Source organism: Archocentrus centrarchus, chromosome 9 (genome assembly GCF_007364275.1).
Source record: "Archocentrus centrarchus isolate MPI-CPG fArcCen1 chromosome 9, fArcCen1, whole genome shotgun sequence".
In the NCBI taxonomy this organism is placed as follows: Eukaryota; Metazoa; Chordata; class Actinopteri; order Cichliformes; family Cichlidae; genus Archocentrus; species Archocentrus centrarchus.
Genome location: NC_044354.1, coordinates 11,325,018 through 11,350,465, shown reverse-complemented (window position 1 = coordinate 11,350,465; position 25,448 = coordinate 11,325,018). Strand labels below are relative to the sequence as shown.

Here is a 25,448-nt window from a genome sequence, read left to right as displayed (position 1 = left end):
AGAAACCTCCAGCAGAACCAGGCTCAGGGAGGGGCAGTCATCAGCCACGACTGGTTGGGGCTGATGGGAGAGAGAGACAGTTGTAGTCAATCATGATAACTAATGAGAAGTTAATGGGCCTTGGCCTTCTCAAGTTAAAAGACATTATAGAACCTTCAGCACCACTTATTAAAATATTTAAGTAAGTGTGTGTATATATTTGACCCTGTATGTATACTTTTGACCCAGTGTGGATTAGAGAAAATTCAAATTAAATTCAAACTTGTGCACCCAATTCTTGTTTTTTAAAATCAGCCTGCAGAGACTGGACAAAAAAATCAACTTGCACAGATTTGTTTTTAATTAATGTTTCACAGTGAAAACCAAGCAAAACCACACAACTAAATATATGAATACTGACAAAACATGAAGTGCATAGTCAACAAAAACTGAAGTTCTGATGGTATAGAAGACCCTGAAAAACTTCCATGTCCTTCTGCTTTCAATTATCCAGTGCAGATATCTTTAAATATAAGACACTCTATCAGTCTATTCTCCGTCAGCACCAGCAGACCTGAACCCAATCTGGTCAGTAATTATGGTCAGAACATTCATTCTATACCAATGTTCTAATCTTGGCAAAGGCCCTGATGAAGTATTATGGATTAATAAGACAAAGTACAAATGCATCTCCCAAGTTCTTGAATCAACTTTTCTTGGTAATCCTCTCATTGCTGCAGTAATCCAGGTCTTTATGTCTTAAAAAACATGAAGACCTGGATGACTGTTGGGAGACAGACACCCTCTCTCACAGTTAGAGCTGTATCAGGTGACCCTGAACCCTGCCTTAGTTACAGTGCAATAGGCACTCTGTGTGTTTATACACCACTCTGCATTTAATCATTAGTTATTATTTATCTCTGGCTCGCTTCGTCCCCTTACCCCTAACTGGCCACAGCAGATAGCTGGCCCTCCCTGAGTTGTTCTGCCAGAGGTTTCTTCCTGTCAAAAGGGAGATTTTCCTTCCTACTGTCACCAGGTACTTGCTCATAGGGGGCTGTTTTGATTGTAGGGTTTTTCCTCTGTATTATTGTAGGGTTTTGACCTTACAATATAAAGCAACATGATGTGATTGTTGTGATTTGGTGCTGAATTGAATTGAATTTCTGTTGTTTGTGCAACTTTTCCTACCACACTTTTCCCTTCCAGTTAACTTTGCATCAATACGCTTTGATGCAGTAGTCTATGAATAGCCAGCAACTGTCAAGTCAGCAGTGTTTTCCCCATGTTTGCAGTTGTGTGTACTGAACTTGACTGATACATACATGTTATTTATGGATTTTGGATAGTAAATTTCTCACTCTACATTGTATTTGAGCACTAAGTTAATTTTATTCTCAAATCTGGACTCTAAACTTGTGTTTACAATATTGGTTTCCTGCACCGAGTTTTCAATACTGATTTCCTGCACCGAGTTTTCACCGTTAAAAACTTTATCACTGAGGCCCTCGAGTGTTCTTGTATGAAAGCACAAAGTTAAAGACACAAGTTTAAAAAAAGAAACATTTATTTTCTAGACATTTCAATCATTTCAGATCCACTAGCATTAAGATCACTTAGTATTTCTCCCGATTAGATGTTTCTGCTTCATGTAAAAGACATACAAAAAGTTTATTTCTAAAGCATATCTGGTAAGAAAAAAGAACATATGTACATTTATACAAACAGAAATAGATTTAAGAACAAATTACACACAAGATCATGAAATTAATGAGCTGAAGCTAACAGACTCCTTCCTGAAGCTGAAGCATGACTGCACCTTCGCTACCCTTGTCCTTAAGACGATAATGAAAAATTATTTAATCTTGGTCATTGTTTCACAATAGTCTTTGAAAAATGATATCAAAACATTTTCTATTTCAAGGCTAAACTTTGAGCAAGTGTCCCATTTCTGGAATGTAAGATAAAACAATAACATGGCAAAAAAAAAAAAAAAGTAATTTATTTACTGAGTATAATCAGGAGCCCCACCCAGTGCCCACCCATTTTGCCCACTTATAATTTCCTATAAATACAAGTAGATTAAATTACATGTTAAGACAGCCTTAGTTTGTTCCCATTCAGGAAATATAATCAACCATTCATACAATAAGACGTGTTTCAGAAAGCAGTAAAGGCAGGGTGGGGGTGACTTACAGCAGTAAAAATATCCTGATTTTGCAACATAATTTCAGGTCAGTTTAGTAAAGCTCTTTCAGACATATGTGCCTTTCCATTAATCTGACAGCTTCATGTGTGCATGCATGAAGCCGTCTGTCACACTAGAATGGACCCAGAAACACTGAAGCAACACTTTCAACACGGCACAAAGTCTGCTTTTCATGCCACTGCATTAACAGATGAGCATGCACTAAAATTACTGCGGTCTCTCTAGTGTCTAATCTACGCTAAGCTTCTAATATGCAAGATTAAAACATTTTTCTATGAAGCATTTCTGCTATAATAAATCCAGAGCAGTCATCTTTGAGTTTATTTGTGACAGGTGGGACAGCTGCTGCAGAGCGCGCACGCACGCACGCACACACGTGCACGAGCACAGGAACCAAACTAGTTCATCCTGGTAGTTCAATCAATCTTTTGCATGTATGGCAAAAACCAATAAAATGTATATTCTGCATATATCATGTCTGAATGAATCTGTGAATGTGACCCAGTGTTTCCTTTACCACCAACCCTACTGCATGAGCTGCCCCCCCCCCCAAGAAGCCAAAGAACATAAAATAAACCCCAAAATTATTTATTTTTAAAATCATCAAATATACTCATTTCGCCACCCTAAAGTTGTGAACCTGGGAGAAACACTGAGGGACCTGTTTGAATGATGATGAAGCCAGTAATGTTGCACATCTCATGTCTGAAAGGGGCATAATTGTGAGGTTACTCTACGACAACACCCGCTAACATGTGCTGGAATATATTACTGCTCAAATACATAGCATAAAAGTTAAGAAGGTAACAAAAGGAATCACAATATAAAGGCTCACCCCCATCCCCATGTCCTCTGCTTTTGCTGGGATAAAGCTCCATCTAAACATTTCTAGTCAATATTGTGGAGATTTTACATTTGTGCAGGCCAGCTTTGTGGAGAAATACGAGCAGGGGAAACATATGTATATTAAAAAAGGAGTAATAATGGAATTTGATGATTAATTCAATCTTTAAAACATCTTTTAACACCAGGTTTTCACTGTTTTGTTTTTTTATAATCAGAATCATGGGACAGATAGGGGAGACAGCCTTCTGTAACATTTATTACATTTACAATCTCCTGTTTTTGAAGCTTATTGGACTGTTACGCTAATTTTTCTCCACATAGCTGAGTGCTTCACTTTTTCAATTTGAAATTGGTAGTAATTAGAAAAAACTATCATGAGGATCAATTAAACTCATGACAGATGTTATTGGCAGCATAATGTAAGACAAGTCACCATAGCCTTCAGCATGTTTTAAAATGAACCATTTGGACATTTTAAGTAGTTAAGCACAGCATGTAGGTGGAAAGCTACAACTACAGTGCAGTTAGTGAGGATAGGACTTACGCTAAAGACAGAAAATGTACTTTTCAGACAAAGTAGGCGTATCTGAACGGCAAGCTGAGGTTTTAAGGTCAAAGAGTCATAGCTGAGAGGAACAGAAGGCTGTGAGCATCATCTGAAACAAAATACAACATTCTGCATTCACTGTTTGAAAATGTCCATTTATTCTGCTGTTCCTCTTTCTCCACCATCTTGCCACGATGATGCCAATTTCTGTTCATCTTTTCTTTTTCCATCTGTTTACACAGTCACCCCTCGGGCATAAGAGGTTATCCGAACGTCTCTGCCCCTGATTCTGACAATGACATTTAGTGTGTTTCGGTATCTGATGATCAGCACAGTGTCGTCAGAAGAGCTGGTTTCTCCGGGAGATCCATTTGGTCCTTATCTGTTTCGTGTAACTGATCCCAGGTTAGCCCACAGCAGAAAGGAGATATCTGAATATTTCCTGTGCTTCCATTAACATCCACTTGCTCCAGTTTATGCCCAGCTGATTTGGAGTCATGTACACAGGCACAAAAGATAAGTGCATGTGCAATATCTGTCTCCTTTTTGTGTTTCTCTGAAGGTTTCTAACAGAATAAAGAATGTGCCATTAAAGGTCCATCTTATCTGTGATTTATGGATCCATGTGAAAATTTCTAGTAACACAGAACATGTGGGGAGAAAGAAGAAATGTCCCAGTTTTCTTTCCATGTATTCAGTAGATGACCTCATAAACAGTGGCCTTCTTGTCCCCTGAACCAGTAACAATGTACTTGTCATCCACAGATATGTCACAGCTTAGTACCGAGGAGGATTCCTTAGACTGAGGAGAAAAAGAGATGCAAAAATGGGAAAAAGTCAGTAAAAAACGGTTTTGAAAGAAACCCAGGAAACATGAATGCTTATCACCAACCTGGAATATGCTGGCTCCATAAGGTGTCCTCCATGCATTCAGTAAGTTGTCCTTTCCTGTACTCACAAACCATTTGCCTGGTAGAAGAAATTTTAGTTTAAACAAAAATCTAGACAATGACAATCACACACAAGATACAGTGAAAAATGAAAACTCAATGTACAATGGACTAAATAATGTCAAAGACATCATTTAAGTGAAATGACAAAGGCGGGGGTGTCTTCAACTAAGCAACATCCACCCATCAATTCCAAACCAATTCAAACCATGCTGCATGTCAGAAACCTCTCTCCCATGTTTTTTTCCACCTCTATATTGCACCTCTATATATTTTTTTTTAACAGTAGAGAAAATAAATAATAGGAGCACACAATAAGCCAAAATTCACAATAGCAAGTTTCTTACCACAGTAGGCAAACTGCAGGGAGAGTACGCAGCTCTCATGTAGATGAAGCTGGTATTTGTCTGGTTTGGTTACGTGAAGAACCTCAACGTTGCTGCTCTCCATTCCAACAGCAAGCCATTCTCCTGTCGGACAGTAGCCAAGAGAGAAGATCTGGACACGAGAGAGGAAATACTCAGCATTGCAAATTTAACCAACTGATAAAGTCAAATTTAGTTTTAGTGGGGAGGTTAATTTAGAATAAAACTACCAAAAACACAACACAGTTTTACAAATTTTCAAAGTTAGTGACTGAAATAATGTTCATATGCCTATATGAGTGCGCACCTGTGATGTAAAGTCATGCTGCTGCAGCTGGCGTCCCTCCCTTAGATCCCAGGAGCGGACAGTATTATCCAAGCCTCCGGTCCACAGCTTGGTGCCATCATTGGAGATGTCGATACAGCTGGCTCCATCTGTGTGGCCCTGGAACTGCCTGCAGGACACACAAATACATTCTCAGTTGAATAAAGAAAGACACTTTGAACAAAGACACTAACCATGAGCTGTGCAGGGCAGTTGGTATGCATCGCATGCAACCATACGCAGAGTGCCTGCAGCACTTCTCATCAGAAGCCACTCTTGTAGTACTAACGCTAAATTGTCTGCCTCTTGGTGCTAAAATCATAAAGGTTAAATCAGTCAGGGCTGAGACTGCAGATTAAAGGTCAAATTTGCTGTGTACAGGAAATTATAAAAGCCAAGCAGTGATTGTAGATGTCCTTAACATTTAGTAGAGGCATATATTTATTTGTACCAATATTCTAAAGAGTCCCAGAAATAAAAGCATACAGTTATCTCTTACCTAACCAGCGTCTGGTTGTGCAAGTCCCAAACTGCGATGTTTCCATCACTGCAGCAGGAGAAGCAGACTTTGGAGTCCGGGCTAATGGCCAAAGCGTAGCATGCTGGTGCTGATGATGTCAACTCTGCTTTAATCCTGGGAGTGGGCGTGGCCAAATCCCAGATTGACAACGTGCTGGCCTCACCTCCCACAATAAGTGTCCGACCATCAGGGAGGAGACGACAGGACCGGATGTAGTTGTCTCGGTTCTAATGTGGTAGGCGCGCGCGCACACACACACACACACACACACACACACACACACACACACACACACACACACACACACACACACACACACACACACACACACACACACACACACACAAACACACACACACACCAAAAAAAACCCCCAAAGTCTTCAAGTTAATATTTACTACAATATTCAATATTCTATTTGCTGTATATTCACATAGTATTCACTACTCTGTGTGACACAGAGCACAAATTCTTCTTTGATCAGTTCTGACAAACAAACATTGCTCAAACTGATATTTTGAACTCTATAATCTGAGGCTGTCTGTGTAGGCCTATCCCTGTAGGAGTATAGTAAGAGGAACTAAATTTTCATGGAGGTTCAGCTCACCTGGCCTGTACAATAAGGCAAGTTCAAGAAACCACAGATATTTTGTTATATTAGCCAATCACCATCAAAATGCTGCTAAGTGGTCACGTGATGGAGGTTTATCAACTTGGTAAGTCAACCCAAGTCCGGTCAGGTAGAAGGGAAGGTGCTGACACGAGATGACCAATGGTAAACACACAAACACAGACTTTTTTTGTACTCAAAAGTACAAAAAAAGAGTTGCTGCAGGAAATTATGTTTTGTAGTACAGGTTTCTGTTCTGGCTCCACTATACATGTGGATGGCCAGTCTCCTCTCAGGGCTTCTACCTTGTTTGGCTTTGTTTTGTGCTTATGTTAATTTCCCTTTTACTTTTACAAAATGAACTAATTTTTATGTGTAGTAACCTCTCTTTTTCCCAGTCTTTAGCAAGACTCCTAGACAGCCTCTTTACCCTTTTGAAGTGACTTTGACCTAGGCCAAAACCCTTTTGAGACAGGAAATGTTATCCACTTCTGCACCTCAACAAGCCTTGCAGCGAAAGTACTGGAACTTTTGGGTGGTGTCTGGTCTTACAGTCTTAACTGTCCATACCTTCAAAGATATAAACAAGACATGAACAGGCACACCTGGGGAGCCTTGTTTTGTCAGTACTCGTTTGCTGCTACACCTTACCCTGCCCTTGTCGCAGATTATTCTTTTGTACTTTATCCTTTAAATACTAACTAAAGATATTATATATAGAAACAAAACCTGTGTGTTTGTAAACTGCTCTCCACTTTATGCAAACCATGAGTCAGCTCATAACAATACACCTTACTCACCAGACAGTCAAGCTGGGACACAGGGCTCTTGTTTCCTGGGTGACTAATGTCCCAGACCTTGACACAACCCTTTCCTCCTGTGTACACATGTCGGGTGGGGTTACTGATGGTAACGGCACACACCACCTCTCCGTGGTTCAGTGTGTTGATCTGACGGGCATGACGAGGGATCCCAGGGCCCACCAAAGCATCTGGAGGGAATGGAACTGGTTGCATCTGTCCGTCTGCCACGACATGAAAGGAGTAGGCACTGATGACAGAGGAGAAAGGATGGGGGAAAAAAAAAAAAAATTATTATTAATCTTACTACTACTACTACTATTACTACTATTATTATTTCTACAAATATACTTACGGTTTGCCACCAGGGATTCCTGTCAGACTAGGAGGCATTCCAGGAACTCGCATGTGAGGATGAGGATCAAAACCAACCTTTGGCACAGAAAACAGACATTTTATGAGCTCAGTACAAACACGTAGTCATGGGAAATGGCAGAATACACACAGGTCAATACTAACCTGTGAAACAGAACACAAACGCAAAGCAAACAGACACTTTCAAGCACGCATACAATTGCTTATTCTGAATGACAACTATAGGAGATAGCAAACACACTGTAGGTACACTTCTGCCTGCCTCCCACCTCATCTTTGTCCAGCACACGCACACGCAGCTGCTAAGTACACAACCTGAGTTGCTGTCAAGTGTTGCCCAGACGCTGCTATTTAAACAGTGTAATGAACACTATGCAAATATAGCTAAGAGAGATATGGTGAATGTAATGCACAAAGGCATGCCATCTGTATAAATACTATCACACAGACCAGGGAAATAAAGCTGTGCAACTTTTCACAATTTAAAAGTAGTTTTCACATATTTGTAGTGTTGACTTGTATTAATGTCATTTCTTAAATTAAAAACTAAACAAAACTGAATTACAATCTGTGAGCATTTTAAATCCCCTTTTAAAGTTACAGGAGATGACAAGAGCCTCTACAACATACTGAAAATGTCTTTAGAGGGGCACAAGTTCAATGAAGAGAAAAAAAAAAAGAAAAAGAAGAACAAATATGGTGGGGATGAAAATCTGCCTTGAGCAAGTTACAGGGTTTCATGGCTGAGTGGTGACAACAACTGTTGCCCAGCTGCTTCAAGTATAATAGCAAAGAGAAAACCACAGTTGAAAGGTTTCATATGAATGTACCAAAAGTAGAACTTAAAAATTCACTCTGTTCTTCTCATGCACATTCATTGGCATAAAACTCAAGAGTGGGATTAAAACTAAAGCATCCAGAAGTGCAAACCTGACACTGGGCTAACATAACTTTAGGGCTGGAGTTTCTGCCAAAGCAGTCCCTTGGCATGCTATACATAAACATACAGATATATAAAATGTCACCCCATTTTATCATAATATAAGTTGCTCTTTTCCCACTCACCATTGGTGACCTGCCATATGCAGCCACTGCAGCCGCAGCTGCAGCACTCATCTGAGGTGACATGTTGTGCAGTCCAGCAGCATAGGCTGCAGCTCCGGCTGCACCAGCTAGCTCCCCATTCATCCCTGCTGTATGGGGCAACATACCAAACGCACCTGGATATGGACCTGGTACAGCCAGGGGAGTTCGCAAACCTGCAGCTGAAAATAAAAGCAAAATAAACAGAATGATGAAGAACTGGAAACAACCACAAGAGCATTAATGTTTAACAGCTCTTAATATCTACGAATGTGAATCTGAGTATCTTTACCATTCAGTTATCAAACATTACAACTAACCCTTGACTAGGCTATCATGCAAAGGCACGTTAAGAATAAGCAAACAGATTTCTAACCAAACTACTGGCAATCACACTTATCCTTCATGAGGTTCATGTTTCAAATATTTTAAATATCTGCCATGAAACAGTGACTGAACAATCAGACCTACAACATTTGTCCAGAGCTCTTTGACTCTTAGTATCGAGGTTATTTTGATTTCCTCTAACAGTAAACTACATGTTAAAATTCATTTATAATGGTTTATTTGAGTAGCAAGTTAAAGTGACTTACTAGGTGGATGTGGTATTTCCATGGAGGGGGGTTTTGATAGACTTGGTCGAATTCCAGGGGTGGAGCTTGGCCCTGGGGTGGAGTCACCTCTAGGTGTGGGCGTGCTTGACTTTAGCCCAGGTGTACCTGCCTTATCTCGCTGCCAAACCCAAAAAAAAAAGAAGGGACAAATATTAAATATACAATAAATAATTAACTACTCAATTACTCCATTTACTGGGTCTATTCAATAATATAAAAAAATAAATAAATAAATGAAAGTTTTTATTTTTCATCCCTACCATTGCCATCTCTTTGGACTTTAGGGAGGAGGAGCTGGCTGATGATGCAGTAGAGGCTGGACTACAAGGGTCTTTCTTGAGAAGACGTCCTTTATCCAAGCCATTTTCTCTAGGAGAGGGGAGAGGTGTGCCACGAGGGGACGCTGGATCCTGGTGGAGTAACAAGAATTCTGTTAACTATCTGGATGATAAAATGAAACCAAACAAGTGATGCTGACATTCTCCTAGATACAGGAAAACCAGAGCAAACTGCATATGATGCCGATCTTAAAAGTGGACCACTGATGTAATGTAATTTAAACATGTACCACATTCAGCACAACAATTAAAAATGTATAATATATATAAAAATGTACTGACCTCATTTGAGACATCTACCACCAAATTATCATCACTTTTCTCTGCATCGCTATCCTGAAGAAGAGAATCAGTTAGATAATCAGCATCAATTAAATTCTGCACTTTTGTCTAGTAGATTTCTTTAATAAAGGATTGTCACAAATGTCCTAGTCTGTTGACTGGCTCTAAAAATAATAAAAATCACATGCGTGAAGTAATGAAGACACATGAATTATTTTCTCTCACTTTAGATAAAAGACATGCAGACAGCAGAGCCATTTCTTACATAGTGACTAGAGTCCTTGTCATCCACCTTTCGCTTTTTGGTATCATTTGAGAAGTCAGGTCCATTGCGTCGCTTATCTGAGTTCCTAAGACTTTCTGGCAGCAATGAGTTACTCTACAGATGAAAGCAACGAGGCAGATGAGAAGGGTAGAACACAGTAGGACAGACAGAAAAGAAATTAAAACCAAGAGAAGCATAAAAATACAAAAAGGGAAAGGACAATTTGGAGGACAAAGAATTTTACAAAAAGGATTCAGAGAAGTGAAACGTTTACAGTTCTGACATTTACAGTTCTGATTGTGCTCTGTTGCATGTGCATCCTGCAAGAGTTCACTGAAGTGTCTGATCCATCTACTGCTAATTACAAGAGCCATTCAGCTATGTAGAGCAGGTTAGAAAAACATACTCCTACTTGCAAATAGGTTAATAGTTCACAGAAGCATGAATTAAGCAGCACTAACACTTAAACAGCAACCTCTTTTCTCACTTGACCAAAGCCAGTCACAGCCACACACAAACACATGCCTCTGAAGTTGATGATTACATTAAGTGGCACTCAAAATCTATCAGTGCTCCCTCTCCTGGCTCTGACAAGCTGCACTGGCTGTAGTGTAAGAGTGTGTGTGTGTACGCACAATGTGTAATTGACTGTGAAAGCCTGTGTGTACGAACAAGTGTGTAACACACTGTGAGTGTGTATTGCTTGCATAACACTCCTGTGTCCCTGCGTCCCAAGACTACACATACACACAGACAGAGCTGCCTCCCCCTGGCCTCCTGACCAACAGATCCTATTGTTAATGGATTACAGCTTCATGTTGAGTCCATTATAGTCTCAGCCTGTCAATGAAATGTGCATCCAACATACACAAACACATGCGCATGCACACATCGAGCAAGGGAGTGAGCGCTAGGGCTTTGAGGGGGAAAGGGTAAATGAAGGAGGAATAGCTAAGAGGGGAGGGGGGTGAGAAAAAAGGGAGAGAAAGGGAGGGGATGAGATTAGAGGACAGAAGATGAAGGGAGGGTGTGAGACTGTGGAGGAAAAGAAAGGGTGACAAGAGATGAGGGAGGGAAAGAGGAGTAGGGGGGTGCAAATCTGTATTCTGTCAAAGGCCCCTTCCTTCATGCCCCCCCCCCCCCCCCCCCCCCCCCGTCCTCCCCCTTCCCCCCTTTATTGAAAGGTTTTAGTGAGCTGAGCACTGACCCGCAAAACGTAAGCAATTTCCCCCCTCCCTCTCTCCCTGTTCGCTTTTAGCATAGTGTCTCTCTCACACACACACACTCATACACACACACACACATGCACAGTGTCACATGACTGCTGATCCCTCACCCCCCCACACACCATTCCGCAAGCCCTCCCCCTCTCAGTGGTGATGATATTAAACACAATGAGAGTCTTTAAGCGAGGGATCAGGGGCAGTGGGAGGGGGAGAAGGGGGTAATCTGCTCAGTGAGGTGTTAAATAGGCACAACAATGCAGGCTAGGGTTGAGAAGTGTGTACGTGTATGAAAAATGTGTGTGTGTGTGTGTGTGTGTGTGTGTGTGTGTGTGAGAGACCATGCTAAAAAGCTCATTTGGAGGAGAAAGGAAACCTAACAGTTCAGAGCAGATCTAGGGCAGAACTAAACAGGCAGGCCAAGGAGATTCCCCCCCCTCCCCCCGCACATACACACACACTTTTAAGCTGAGAGTCAAAATCACACAACTCAAAGGTAAAAGCTACCTTGGTGTGAAACAGTGGTAAAAACTACAAGGTGCTTTTATTCATAATGACATGGTGTTACGAGTTTTATTGCCCCCCCCCCCCAAAGGGAGTGTTACATAACAAAAGGAATTCCATTAAAATGTGAAAAAAACCTCCCTCAGCAACAGGTGACATCTACTTGCATTTTGAGCTTGAGGTTCTGTCCTTTAACAGGATTTGGGATAAATTTGACGTCACTTTTTAGATGTTACATTTTCAATTTAACCCTACAAGTTCCGAGAGTCCCTTAGTGGTAACCCAAACAATTAGCACATCACTTGAAATTGTGTATGTAAATGAATTGGTGTATACATTTGCATTTGACTGTGTTTGAGTGGAGTTTACTTACTCACAGCAAAGAAAGAAACCTCACTAAAACTGCATAGAAGAACAAAGCCAATTTCCCATAAAACCAAACTATCCTTCAAAGAAAAGTAAGACAATAGAGTTGTTTGCCAGGGCAGTAAACGCAGAAAGAGGAAGTACTTACTGTGCTGGGCTCGCGCTCTGTTGTCATTGGAAAAGCATGTGTGGTTGAGGTCAGGCGGGGGTTTAGCAGAGCAGAAAAAAAAAAACAAACAAACAGATAAAGGAAGAAGAATGAGTTTAATATTTCTTTACAGCTAAGAATTTGACAAATTCATGGCAACACAGCTCATACATAAACAACCCCTTTCTATCTGAAGTGATGTTTCTGTGCTGGAGGGTGCATCTCCTCACCTCTCAGGTGTTCAGGTCCCGCAGGGTGTGAGTCTTGTCCGGACAAGTGAGGTTTTTTGTCAGCACTCTCTTTTCCTGCTAGATGAGGAGGAATGGCACCAAGCGCTCCTGACAGAGCCAGAAGACTAGCTGAACCACCCAGCTGAGAAGGATGGAGGCCAGCAGGGTGAGGAGTGAGGGGCACAGGAGCACCACCATGGGTATGGGACAAGTGCTGCTGCTATAAGAGAGGGAGTAGAAAAAACAGAAATAGAAAGAGGTAGTTATTTGAGAGAAACATCATGGGATCTTCAGGGATGCAGCAAGAAAAATGCAGAAATATTTCTTTTAAAAAAAAAAAAGAAAAGAAAAAAAAATGAAAGAGGGGGGAAAAAATTTGCTACAAAAATGGACCAGCCCATTTTGATTTAGTTCTCAGTATACACAGGCTGACCAGTAATGACCACAGTGATTAATTAAAGCAGTTAGAAAACACAACTACTGTATATGGGTTTGATTTGAAGCATGGCCTAATTCAGCAGTTGTGATTTAGTGCAACATGTTACAATCCTGGTTAAAACGCACAAAAAACAAAAACAAAACTGAGATGTTGAGTTCACTGAGGAGAGCCTATAATAACAATACAGCTGCCACAAATGTTCAAAGCATCAATATCTGACACCAAAAAACACAAAAGTGGCTGAACATGAAAATCAGAGAAAAACAGCTGAAACGTAACAACGTTCTGTAACCTAATCAAAAGAGACTTCTGTGCCTATTAAAGTCGTCAACAGATGGGACGGTTTCTTCGGTGTCTGAGTTTTACACCACCTCAACAAGCTGCTGCGCTCTACAAGGTGGTGAACACATCCTCTCCCCCCTACACACATCCTCCTCCCTCTAAGGTCAAACACTGAACAATACAGACAGCTGGGATCACAGCCCAAACCCTGAGGATGTGGAGGGTGGAGAGGAGGAGGAAAAAGAGGAATGACGAGAGCCCCAGCTGCTGCTTGCACTGTCAGGTCTTGTGAGGGAGCGAGGCGACTGAGTAGAGAGGGGAGGAGAAAAGGAGAGAAGAGGGTCAGAGAGAGACAGAGAGAGGGGAGAGCCAGTTTGGCTGGCAGCCCTGCTCTCTCTTTCACACCAAATCAGGCGCTCGTCTGAGCGTGAAATGCCTTTGTGTTCCAAAACATCATTATTGCCTCCTCAGACAGTAGCCGCGGGAATCCAAGCTCACTGATTCGCCGCAGGGAGGGGAGGAAGAAGGAGGGAGAGAAGAGAAGGTGGGGCACAGGAGGCGACTTGGCGGGGGTGGAAGGAGTGCTGAAGGTCAAACCGACTTTTATCTCACCTAATTGACTCACCCACCCCACCCCACCCCATCTCACTTCAGAGCCCCCGCCTTCTTTTACCTCTCTATCCTTCATTTGCTCTCTGTATCCTCCCCCAAAGAATGGAAGCAAAACAACGAAGCATCAACCCCCATGCCTGCCTGCGTGCACACTCAATTTCCAGAGTTGGCTCGCCTGCCAAACAATCAAACATAAACACACCCACACGTCACACTTGATCACACTTAACATGCATACACGGAGTCTAGATAAACAAGGCAGGCACACATATCCTCACTCAACCATCCTACCTCTGCCTGTTGTTTTCTGGGGATAACAGAAAAGCACGCTCTGCTACACACAGACGCACACACAAACAGATGCAAAGCGCGCACACACACGAATACACAAACAGGACCCCTGATGGGAGTAAATGGAGGGGAAGTATTGGTAGAGGCAAGGGGAGCCTAGTTTGTCATGGGATGTTAGTGTGAGCTGGTGTGTATGTGTGCATTTGTGTGAGTGTGCATGTGTGTATGCCTGTGTGAAGGTAGAAGCAACATGCTTCATTACGCTCATTTAACTCACAAACGGGGTGAATGACAGGCTGGCGTGGGAGACGGGAGGAGATGGGAAGGGGGGGGGAGTGTAAGGGCAACGCCGTGACCCCCCGCCCCCCTTTTACAAACACAAAAATCCTGCAATTAAGACTCAAACGGCAACTGCCAAATCCACCTCTCACACCATCAGACACTAACAGAGACCCCCATCAGTTCACGCCAACTAACAAGCCCACCCCACATCTCACCAAACCCTCTCCCAACCCCTCCTCTTTCCCACATTCCCCTTAAACTAAGACCCATAGCCTCTCCTCCAGCAAGTCAAGCCCCTATGGCTCCTATAATGCTACGTAAAAATGGTTCTCTAATCCCACCCAAAGAGTCATTACCACCAACAGCTAGACTCTCTCTTTTACTGTTTTGTGCTGAGCATCACTGTCAAACCTTAAGGAAAAACTTTTTACTCTCTCAGTGCCAAACCATTTTCTACTCAAGTATGAATAAGCCAGTCATGCCCCATCACTCATCCAAGTCTGACATCTTTTCAAAAAACACCTCTAATAACTCCTGAAGCATATCCTCAACTTACTCACTATGAAAGAGACCAGTTCTATCAATCAATCAAAAACCATAGCCTCAAAAGAGAAGATAGATTTGCACAAGGGTTGATTTTCTTTAATTTCCTATAATTTCACTCATATAGCCTACATCCAATTCTACAATCTAACTCCCATATTGGCTTATAACCTTGAATTAAGTTTGGTGACCAGTGAATTAAAATAAACACATCTCATTTAAAACACTGTCAAGCATATTCCTAAAACTTAAACTTTATACCAATTCTGAGGGTTTCAACTGACATCAGGGAAAAAAAAAAAAAAAAAAAAAAGATGACCCAAACAATGACTTTGACGTACTTAGATGTGTTTGAGTATACCATAATGCAGTGTATTTAAAATCCATTTATATTATGTAAACAGTGCAAATTGTTTTTTCAAATAGAACACAGACCTGTGATGACACTCTTATTCACTACTGAAAACACAGATACTATGCATACACACCAATTAATGATTAACAGTATTATGTAATTTGCTATGCTCATGTTGTGTCCTTACTATGGTGTACCCACTACCTTAACTGCACACAACGGATAGCTATCCTTTATCCACTAAGATTACTGTAGCAGCCAACAACAACCTGAGAAATTAAATTATGTTATTACCAGATAAAAATCTATAATGTGTTCATCTCCTATGGAGTAAACACACACATACTTAGATAGTTAATGTAAAGAGAAAGTAGAGGAATACACACTGTAGGTGGAAGACCTGGCAGTCCACGTACCCCGATGACAGCATTGAGCTCTGCCATGGTCACCTGCTTGGCTCGCTCCACAGCTTGAACCACCTGCTGCTGATGCTGTAAAACACAAAGATGCTCAAACGTTTGCCAAAGCCTGAGAGTAAAGGCAGATTTACCAGTAAAATTAGAGTGTATAAATGGGATACAAAGCACAGTCTGTAGCTCTAAGTCACGCATACTTACCTCCTGTGAGAGGAAGGGAATGACTTGTGCACAGATGGTGTTTAGTCTCTTGGCAATCTCAGTCTGATGAAGTAAGAGACACACACATACACACACACAGACAGAAAGAGACTTAATTGTTGATAACATAATTACATTCATTTAGAAAAGACATCTGTTCAATAACACCAATAAAGCAATAAATTTGCACGCACACACACACACACGAGAAAGTGCTGCTCAACTCAACCTCCCCCAAAAAACATGCACCCCAAACCCCTATCAGACAATGATACCAGTGACACTCATCCACTTCTCTCCACACAGAAATCCAATGTGTGCCATTTTCAGCACACACACACACACAGTATAATGAGATTTTCCTCTCTAATTATAATTGTGGGCTCAGCTCAGGTTTCTCTCTTGCCCGTTTTATTTCTTTTGCTCCCTCTCTGTCTGTCCTCTGTTCTTGTCCCTCTTCCCATCAGCACTTCAACATAATCTCATCAGCTACTAACTTCGTTTGCTCTCCCTCGGTATCTATGCCAACACATCCGCCTGCCCCTTAAACCCCCGGAGGTGGTTACAATTGGCTGAAACCAGATACCCCCGTGGTGGCATCAAATCAGATAAGGGGACTCATATTACATATTATCCAATCAAATTGATACGAGGACGACCAGAGTGAAGAGGGAATTGGAGGGGACCACGAAAGGTAGTAATGGCTCAGGTGAGATTTTATTTATTTATATATATATATATATATATATATATATATATATATATATATATATATATATATAAATAAATAAAACACACCATGTTGGATATGGGAGCGCTATATATATTGTTGTGTCAATACCAAAGAAAAGTATGAAGGTTATCAACATCCTTAAAATAAAGACACATGGGGTTATGGAAACTTTTCAAGACTCATAGATCAAGGCCAAAATTGAGTCATCAAGCCAGAAAGAAATCTGGTATCCCACAGTACAAAGCGGCCACCTGAGTGGGTCTAACCTACCCAAAAATTGCTATGCAACTCATATGTCCCATTAACCCCTTTTACAGTAATAATAACAATGTGACCGTTCAAGAATTAATTGCTCCAGTCTCCCCCTATACATCATTAATTTAACTTGATAGTCTACTATTGTTTACAAATTGGAAATTTAAGGAATTTGTCATTAAGTCAGGGGATAAAAGTTATTACAGTTCCTCCTGAGAAGGAAGCTAAAGCTACAGTAGACAGAATGTTTTTTTGCTGTCACTGGGCAAAAATTCACCACTAATCTATCAGCAAAATGTAATTTAAGTGGCCTGAAAGGAAATCAGACTTCTGTATGTCCTCTTGACTGCGGAAAATCCAGACAGGAAGACTTTGGGCAAACGGGTATTTTTAGAGCGAAGGAGCTCCTGTTCTACAAACAGAGATGCACATGCATGTCCCTTCAGATGGAAACCCTTATTCAGTGGCAGGAAATCCCGCAGGAAAAGCTGCTCTTCAAGTGCTGACACAAACTGCCTTCGCAAAAAGGAAAATGGTCTTGTCAAAGACAGTCTAAAAGGCAATAAACACATTAAAAGAGATGTTAGTATCTAAGAGATGCAATAATTGTCTTCCAATGTAAGACAGCGGTGTGTATCTCTCTTAAGCAATTGGGGGATTGCTGATCAGGTAAAGAAGTGTGTTCCCAAGTGTCCAGCTAATGGCAAAGTATCTTCCCAGACATCAGCAACTTTCTTTTTTAATTTGTTATTTAAAACCCTAACCTGAACGGCTGTAAAAAATTTCATCTCAGTCCTTCCAGTCTGAGATATTTCAGCCTGGGCCAAAGTCCAAAAGCTGACAGGCATTGGCCATTTGTAAAACTTAAAATCCATGGTGTCAGTGCTGTAAATTATTTAATGATCTTAATGGGTCTGACAGTTCCTGAAAAACCAGAGTGGAGACATCCTCTTAAACTAGAGCATACTTGCGCTCAATTAGATGACTCTGACACGCACACACCTGTTAGCTCACCAAACAGCCGACCCTGCCACAGTTCAGCCAATTATGTACTTTGAATGAGCTACATCAAGTATTACGGTTTTGACAATGAGTCTTGAACCAGAATGCATAACTACTTCAACTATAATAGTACTTTAACTATAACTGAAAATAAAACACCCTGTATTTGTTATCTTGCCATTTGTTACCAAATACAGATATTCCCCAGACAAATGTAAATAAGGAGGTTTAGGAAATACCCATCATAAAAGTAAGCAAAGCCAGAACAAATAGACCTAAGTATATATGGAACAACGTCCCTCTGAGAAAACTAAACACTGAATAATACACTATTTGTCTAGGATCAAAAGACATTATAAGCCTTCAGCACACCTGTGTCATTTATGCAGCATTTATGAGAAACATCTTGCCATTGTTAAGAGAAAATCCCATTATTGTCTACGTGTATGTGCACCCGATGTGCCCATTGCTGTAGCACATCTACAATAAAAAACCTGTATCCTGTTCAGTTTTAAAGTTTCAGACCCTTGTGTACTGTAACAGAGTACCAAAAATAACCAACTTATTACATACCAAGAAATCTTTAAATAAAAAGCTATTTCAAGCATACTATATCTGTACATCCATTCTCAGAATTCTGAGTTGTAAGCCTATAATTAGCTTTGTATATAGGCTAAATGATTAGGCTGTCTAAGAATAGTGTGGCCAGATACTAGGTCAAGCAGTCAGTCAAATACTCAAATTTCCAATGCCGTAAACAAGACTTACAAGTAGTGTAGGCTTCAAAGGTCCCACTTCTCATTCAGTTTAAACAGTGTGTTATCTAACTGAATCATATTTGCTTGTGGTGAAAAGTTACAAAAAGTCTTCAAGCAGCAGCTCAGGTGCTAACCAATCAGACTGTGTTATGCAATTGTCCTGAGAGAGCAGGGTAAAGACATGTACTCTGTCATTCAAGATCTGAACTTTAAGCTTCTGTCAGTGAAGGGATAAAGAGTAGCAATATTCATGCTATAATTATAACGCGATCCGGTGGTACAAAGGGAGAGAGATGTGCCTCAATATCCAAGCAGAGCACTGATGGGAGAGAAAGTTCTCAGATCCCAAAGTAGTGTTCCCTATAGTTTTCTTTTCATTAGCAGGCTTTTTCCCTACATAAATGCAATGTGCACCAAAGGAAAATAACAGGATTTTTAACTCATTTGTTTTAAATTGGATTTAACTTAAGAACAAAATGCATTTTTGTTTAGAAAATGAGCAAAGAGCATGAAAATGCAGAGACTTCTGTTAAAATAAAAAGATTGTGCCACCTTAGTTAAATACAGGTGAATTAATTGTGCTTACATGTGTAGCCACCCTCTAAAAGGCCTATTTTGAGCAAAGGGAAAAAAATTATTAGGCAACTTTCTCAAAAATACATTGGTTAAGGGATATGAAAAGTAACTAAAGCTAGCCACAAAGTTGATATCTAAATGGCAACATTAAAAACTGAATACCCACCCAATGGAGGAATATCTATATCTGTTGCATATACTCATAATTAGACACAAAGAGCAGCTAAGCTAAGCTCAATTGCCAGTCAATGCTTTGCTTGCTTTGTGAGTTTACACAGTACGATCTGTTGTCAGTCTTCTAACCAGCACCAAAAACAACCATCATGCATGTCTAATGTCAAGCTTTAGAAGGAAAAAAAAAAACAAAAACTCACAACTCATGTAGCCAAACACTTGAATGAACATTTCTATACAGTGAATCAATTGCATGATGCCTCATAAGTGAGACAGCGGGTGAACTGAAGTTGAGGATGCAGAGAAAAAGGAAAAGCATACACAGAAAATGTGCGATCAGAGAAGAGGCTTCCCATTACACATATAATTGGAGCATTATTGCACCCCCACACACATACATCCTCAGCAGGAGGTGGGTTGTTAGTCTATATCCTCCGCATCCCCCAGCCCACCCCACCCACAGAAGCTTGTTGCTCTGACAACTGCAGTCCCAAGCTAATGACCTCCCCCGGAGCTTTAGTGAGTGTAACTGTGTGTTTATGTGCGTGTGGACAATAGGAAGAGATGCATCTCCTTCACAATGAAAGAGTAGTAGCTTCACGTGGACGTAAATTGAAAGAGGAGCCCAGGAAAAAAAAAAAAAAAATGGGATAAAGGGTGGGGGTTGTTGTGAAAGGAAGAAGAGATCCCATAACTGTTACTGGAGAGCAGAGGAAGGCAGAAAGAAAAGGAGAGGACTTGTGGTATAAAAAGGGAGAACAACACAAGAGGAGAAGGAAGGGGAAGAAGTGTGAGAGAGGCAGAGAAGCATCCCCACTCTTCACTGAAGCATCCAGCCAATCCACCTCCAATTTCCTCTGGTCTGACTGGTCGATAGCTGTGGAAATTACTGGTAAACACTCTGAGCCCCGCACCACTCCTGTGGGGAAATATGTTTGTGTGTGTAGTGAGAGGGTGAGTTTTCCCTCCTCATCATCCATGTGTCTACACACTTAAAAGGAAAATGTTTAACTTTCACTTTATGTGTATGTACGTATATGCAACACCAAGTTCTATACTTGTGTTTGCACTACCATCTATGTACTTAAACTGTTGCTGTCCTCGCATTTTTGTATACTTTACTTACGGCTATGCAAAAGTACCCTTGCCTTTCTGTATGTGTGTACACTCATTGGGTAATTGCCCTTGTTACTGTGCATTTCATGGTTCCGTCTGCCTCGTTACTGTGCGTTTTAACCTCCCAGCTTTGAAAAAGGAGAGCTCCACTGTATCTCCTCCGTCTGCCTCACTGTGATCGATTCCTCTGCCCTCCCCAGCCCTGCCCCTCTAATGTAATAAAGCAGGCCGCTACCCTAGACAGCACCAATCAATCTACAGAGCCATTCGTCCTGCCTCTGGGCTCAGCCGGCCGGCCCTAACTGGGGAAATGGAGACAGAGCCCCATCGATCACAAATAAACGCACATCCACATAGGCATACAGTAAAAGACACACACAAATGCACTCGTGCACACACAAGGACACGTCATCAGGCCCACACTCCACATACATCAAAATCTAGCCATGAGAGGAAGAGAGACAAACAAGAGGACGCACAGAGTGGACGAGCAGTCATACCTGTTTGTGCATTTCGATGTTGAGACCATACGACATCTCATAGTACTGCAGGGGGGCAGAGAGCCAGATGGTTAGAGAAGTAAAACAAATCCTAAACTTCTGAAAGGAAAAGCTTGAACAACTAAAACAATATTAACTACACTGCAGATATTTGCAGATCTTTTAAAATGAAGTGTCTCACAAAGAAGTCAAGTTTGAAAATCAAATCATGCACCTCAAATGCTTTTTACTTAAACACGAGACAATGAGAGATGCTTACATACAATCTGAACATCATTCCTGTCAACCCGTTTGTTTCTGACACAAAGTCACAGTCATTAATATATATATATATATATATATATATATATATATATATATATATATATATATATATAGTTATATATATATTTATATATATATATATATATATATATATATATATAATATATATATAAATATATATAAATATATATATATATATATATATATATATATATATATATATATATATATATATATATATATATATATATATATATATATATATATATTACATTTTCCTCAAGGAAACTTCAGAATTGATGCATGTGATGTGTGACATTGTGGGGCAAATGAAGTGAGTGCCAGGATCTCACCATGACGTAGTGCCTCTGCATCTCTGTTTTTTCACTGGCCAGCTTTTCACACTCCAGTTTGAGACTACAAATAAATAAAAATACATTTAAATTAAAAAAAAAAAAAAAAACACCATTTGACAGAAACTCAACACTTCAAGTTAAACTAATCAGCTTTTATTCAATCAAAAGAGTGGCAGGCACATCTTTCCCTTGTCTAAAACATCCCTTTTCCAGTTGCTTGATGAATTAAACACACATTAAAACAAGCCTAAACAGTCTAGGGAGCCATTTTCTGAAGAATTAGTGCAAAAATGCAAAACATGACTGTTCCCGCCAAATAATGTGTATATGTTTATGATAATGCTCTTCTTTGAATATGTAAATTAGGCGCATCCTGTCTGCAGGTCTACCTTTCACCTGTCCTGGAGGACTCATCCTGACAACATCTAGAGCAAAGAAAAAGACTGCTAACATGCAGTACTTGGGCAAGCCTTCTCCACACACACACACACACACACACACACACACACACACACACACACACACAGGGAAAATAAGGAGTGATTTATGAAACCCTGAGCCCACACGCCACCCCTCTGGCTCTCACCCATCACCAAGACGTAGACCTACCGCAGTGCAAACACTAACACCGATGCCTGCTTGCATGTGTGTGCACTTTTGTATGTGTACTGAACCTAATCCAGGTTTAAGGGTTAGTCTGAAGCCAGAGCTGAGGTTTTGTTCATTATAGTTATGGGGATGACTGTGGTTAGGGTGAAGTTTAGTGTTGGGAGGGCAGATGACAATAGGGGAAAATGTGAACTGAGTGTTTGTGTTATCCACCTGTGGTACTGTGCCTGAAGAAACTGGAACTCCTCCTTGATGCGGTCCAGTGACTCTGGGATGGTGAACTTGAAGGGCTGGCCTGGAGCCTGGTGGGGCGTCTGGCGCGTGCGCGCGCACACACACACACACAAACAGAAACCAGATTACAAACATCACATTGGCTCATTTTGTGGTCTACTTATGAATCTGATCCTGTTTCAGCACAAATGTAATGTCAACAACTTTTAATTATCAGTCGTTATTGAACAAACAATACAAACAATCCCATTGTAGAGCCCACTTAACAAGAAAAGCTTAATATAAACACATAGGCAGCCCGGAGGGGCGGGTCATATAACGAGGTAACGTTACCCGGTTAGAGCCGGTGAAGTGAGCTTCTGTTAATGCACAAAGGGTAGCGTCTTACCGGGTGTCGCCCCTGGGGAAACATTGTTATCTCCGGGAGGATGAAAGCGTTTCCTTCTTAAAACCCCGTTAAAGTGGGATCAAATGAGGTGAAAAGTAAGGATTGTGGGAAGCTCCTAGTCACGGAGAGGAATCCATCCGCCGCTGTTATTATTAGGACCAACCAATGGTCGCTAATTGCAAAAAAAAAACAAAAAACAAAAACAGCACCGACTGCCCCGCCGCTTCGTTTGGGTTCACCGACCGTTTAACGTGAATCTCCGCTTCTCGCTGTCTCTCGGTCGTCGTCTGTCCTCCGCTCCACAGGCAGCGCGACCGTAAATCAACCGGAAAAACACGGGAAACGGCTCATTAGTTGGAAGCAACTGAAGGAGGAGGGAGGAGAAGGGCAAGAGAGCCAGGTGAGAAATGTGGAAAAAAGAGCTGGAGCCACCTCCACCACTCCGGCATTTGTTTTGTGTGCGAGCTGATGTATTCCGAGTACAGAGAGCCGACCAAACAAACAAACAAGATAAAATCAAACCCGTAGATCCTCAACAGACAGCCGCAAACTGCCGGCGCTAAGTCAGAGCATCAGAAACAAATCCACACAAGTTAATTGCAGAGAAGAGTTCCCACTTGACTCGCCGCGGTCGCTGGCTGGCGGTTGAACGGTCAACAAATACAGAAATATTTACTTCCCCGACCAGTTTATAAGCAAAGCTTGCCTCCAAAATAGATTTCTCGAAAAAAAAATGAAGAAATATGTCGTTAGTTTTGATAACAACAACTCCCACAGCGGCGGGAACCGTTCACGGTCCAGCTCTGCTTTACCTCAATGGCAACTTTCTCACGCGGTTTCACGCTCACCCAGCTAACCGAAACTATAGGCCAGCCCACAAAACGCCTCCGGACCAATCAAAGATTCCGCTCCACGTGGGGATAATGATGTGGGTTATAAAGCTGACCAATGGCCGCTCTGCAAAGTTCTCAGATTCTCTTGACCTCGTTGAGCTACGCGGATTTCGACCAATCAGCGCGTCACAAAGAGCTACCACTTCGGAAGCGCACAGGGCGGGCAGTGCGGTGGGTAAAGGCAAGTCTCACCTGTCAATCAAAGTAACGTGGGCTCACCAGGAGCCGAGCTAGAGACGTGCGTGTCCAGACACACACAGATACACACGCTTGTTAACATGCACACGCAAGCAAACACACAAACAGAAAAACACAAATATTGTTTTTCTTAGTCGCTGTGAACCTTCCCGCCAAGTGTCATGACAAATAACCCCAAATCTCTCTCTTCCTTTGCTCTCTCTCCGTCTCTATGTAATAATTTTCAGCGTGGGAATTGATTTAGTAGGACTTGAACTCGCTTCATGTTGTGCTTCTCCTAAAAAAATCTAATTATGCTGCTCATCTGTTGCAGTTTATTGCTATTTTCATAGAGTCAGTCTACATAGATAGCTCAATTTGCCTCATCACGTTTCCATCGGTGGCCAAGGACATATCCAAACCCCTTACTTATACTGTGATGTCTTTATATTACTTCAAAAAGTATCTTGGCATTGTACAAATACAATTTCGACCCAAATAAAGGTAAGAAAATGCCAGAAGAATTCCTGATTTGTTGTAATAAAATTCATAAAATGGTAAATGGGCTGGTTCTTATATAGTGCTTTTCTACTCTACTTGAGCACTTAACATGCCTCATTCACCCATTTACACCCATTCACACAAACAAATTTTTTCCCCCTAAGTGCTTTCTATCTAACATTCACACACGTACACACTCCGATGAATGAATCAGAGAGCAACTTGGTGTTCAGTATCTTGCCCACCAATACTTTGGCATGCAGACTGGAGCAGCCAGGGATCAAACCATCAACCTTCTGATTAGAATGTGACCTGCTCTACCTCCTGAGCTACAGCCACCCCAATTAATCATTTTATATTATATTTTTTAAAGGTATCCTGTCTGTATGACTCCAGAGAGGACCTGCTTAGTCCAGCAGAAAAAAAAAAAACCTAATAACCATTAACTTTTTAATAAGATATTTGGGCTCTAGGGAGAAATGACAACAAGCTTCTCTGCTTCAGTCGTCATGTTTGAGCTTTCTAATTTTGCACTTGTAGTGGTCGTTCTCCTCCTATAGTTCCATTTGTTCCTTCTCCTTCTCCTTCTGCTTGAAGTACCGCTCCTCTTCTGCTGTTTCTCTCTTTCCAAACGCACCTCCTGTCTCTCTCACAGAGCCTCCTCCTCCACCACCACCTTTTCCTGCTCCCTTGCCCAACTCACCAAGCTGATCAGATGCCATTCTGATCCAAGAGGTGACATATCTCCTCAGGTTTGCCCTCAGAAGAAATCTGGCCATTGCCACTCAAATAACAACAAAACGCCACTGCAGTAAAGAGAAGCAGTGGCATTGCAATGGTATTTTATTATACCAGCACTCAAAGCCAGATTGAAACAGACACCCAAACAGATGATCAGTGCACACAAAGTGA

At 41.3% G+C, this 25,448-nt stretch overlaps 1 protein-coding gene across 5 annotated transcripts; it reads right to left on the bottom strand.

The window, feature by feature from the left end:
* Positions 1-1,528: 1,528 nt before the first annotated feature.
* LOC115785359 (transducin-like enhancer protein 1) lies at positions 1,529-23,821 on the bottom strand. 5 transcript variants are annotated; one of them, XM_030736898.1, is made up of 21 exons: positions 22,966-23,821; positions 22,557-22,657; positions 21,732-21,795; positions 21,115-21,159; positions 16,001-16,063; positions 15,770-15,874; positions 12,580-12,799; positions 12,350-12,366; positions 10,109-10,222; positions 9,844-9,897; positions 9,484-9,633; positions 9,203-9,341; positions 8,695-8,791; positions 8,592-8,634; positions 7,507-7,583; positions 7,152-7,401; positions 5,721-5,968; positions 5,204-5,351; positions 4,879-5,029; positions 4,474-4,550; positions 1,529-4,383 (listed from the first exon to the last, which is right to left on the bottom strand). In XM_030736898.1, exons 1-21 carry the CDS (start codon positions 22,987-22,989, stop codon positions 4,276-4,278), a joined length of 2,295 nt encoding a protein of 764 aa, XP_030592758.1. In that variant the 5' UTR covers positions 22,990-23,821; the 3' UTR covers positions 1,529-4,275. The 5 variants fall into 5 exon arrangements, with proteins under 5 accessions (XP_030592758.1, XP_030592755.1, XP_030592759.1 ...); XM_030736895.1 differs by having other exon boundaries at positions 8,592-8,791; XM_030736899.1 differs by lacking the exon at positions 8,695-8,791 and having other exon boundaries at positions 8,592-8,623.
* Positions 23,822-25,448: the final 1,627 nt, after the last annotated feature.

What these genes read in the sequence shown, in the direction of transcription:
- LOC115785359 (XM_030736895.1), bottom strand. Translation starts at nt 22,989, where the DNA reads ATGTTTCCCCAGGGGCGACACCCG. An exon ending in ACATCGAAATGCACAAACAG is followed by an intron (nt 16,064 to 21,114) that starts GTATGACTGCTC and finishes TTACTTCATCAG; the next exon opens with ACTGAGATTGCCAAGAGACT. An exon ending in GGAAATACCACATCCACCTA is followed by an intron (nt 8,792 to 9,202) that starts GTAAGTCACTTT and finishes TTTTATTTTCAG; the next exon opens with CTGCAGGTTTGCGAACTCCC.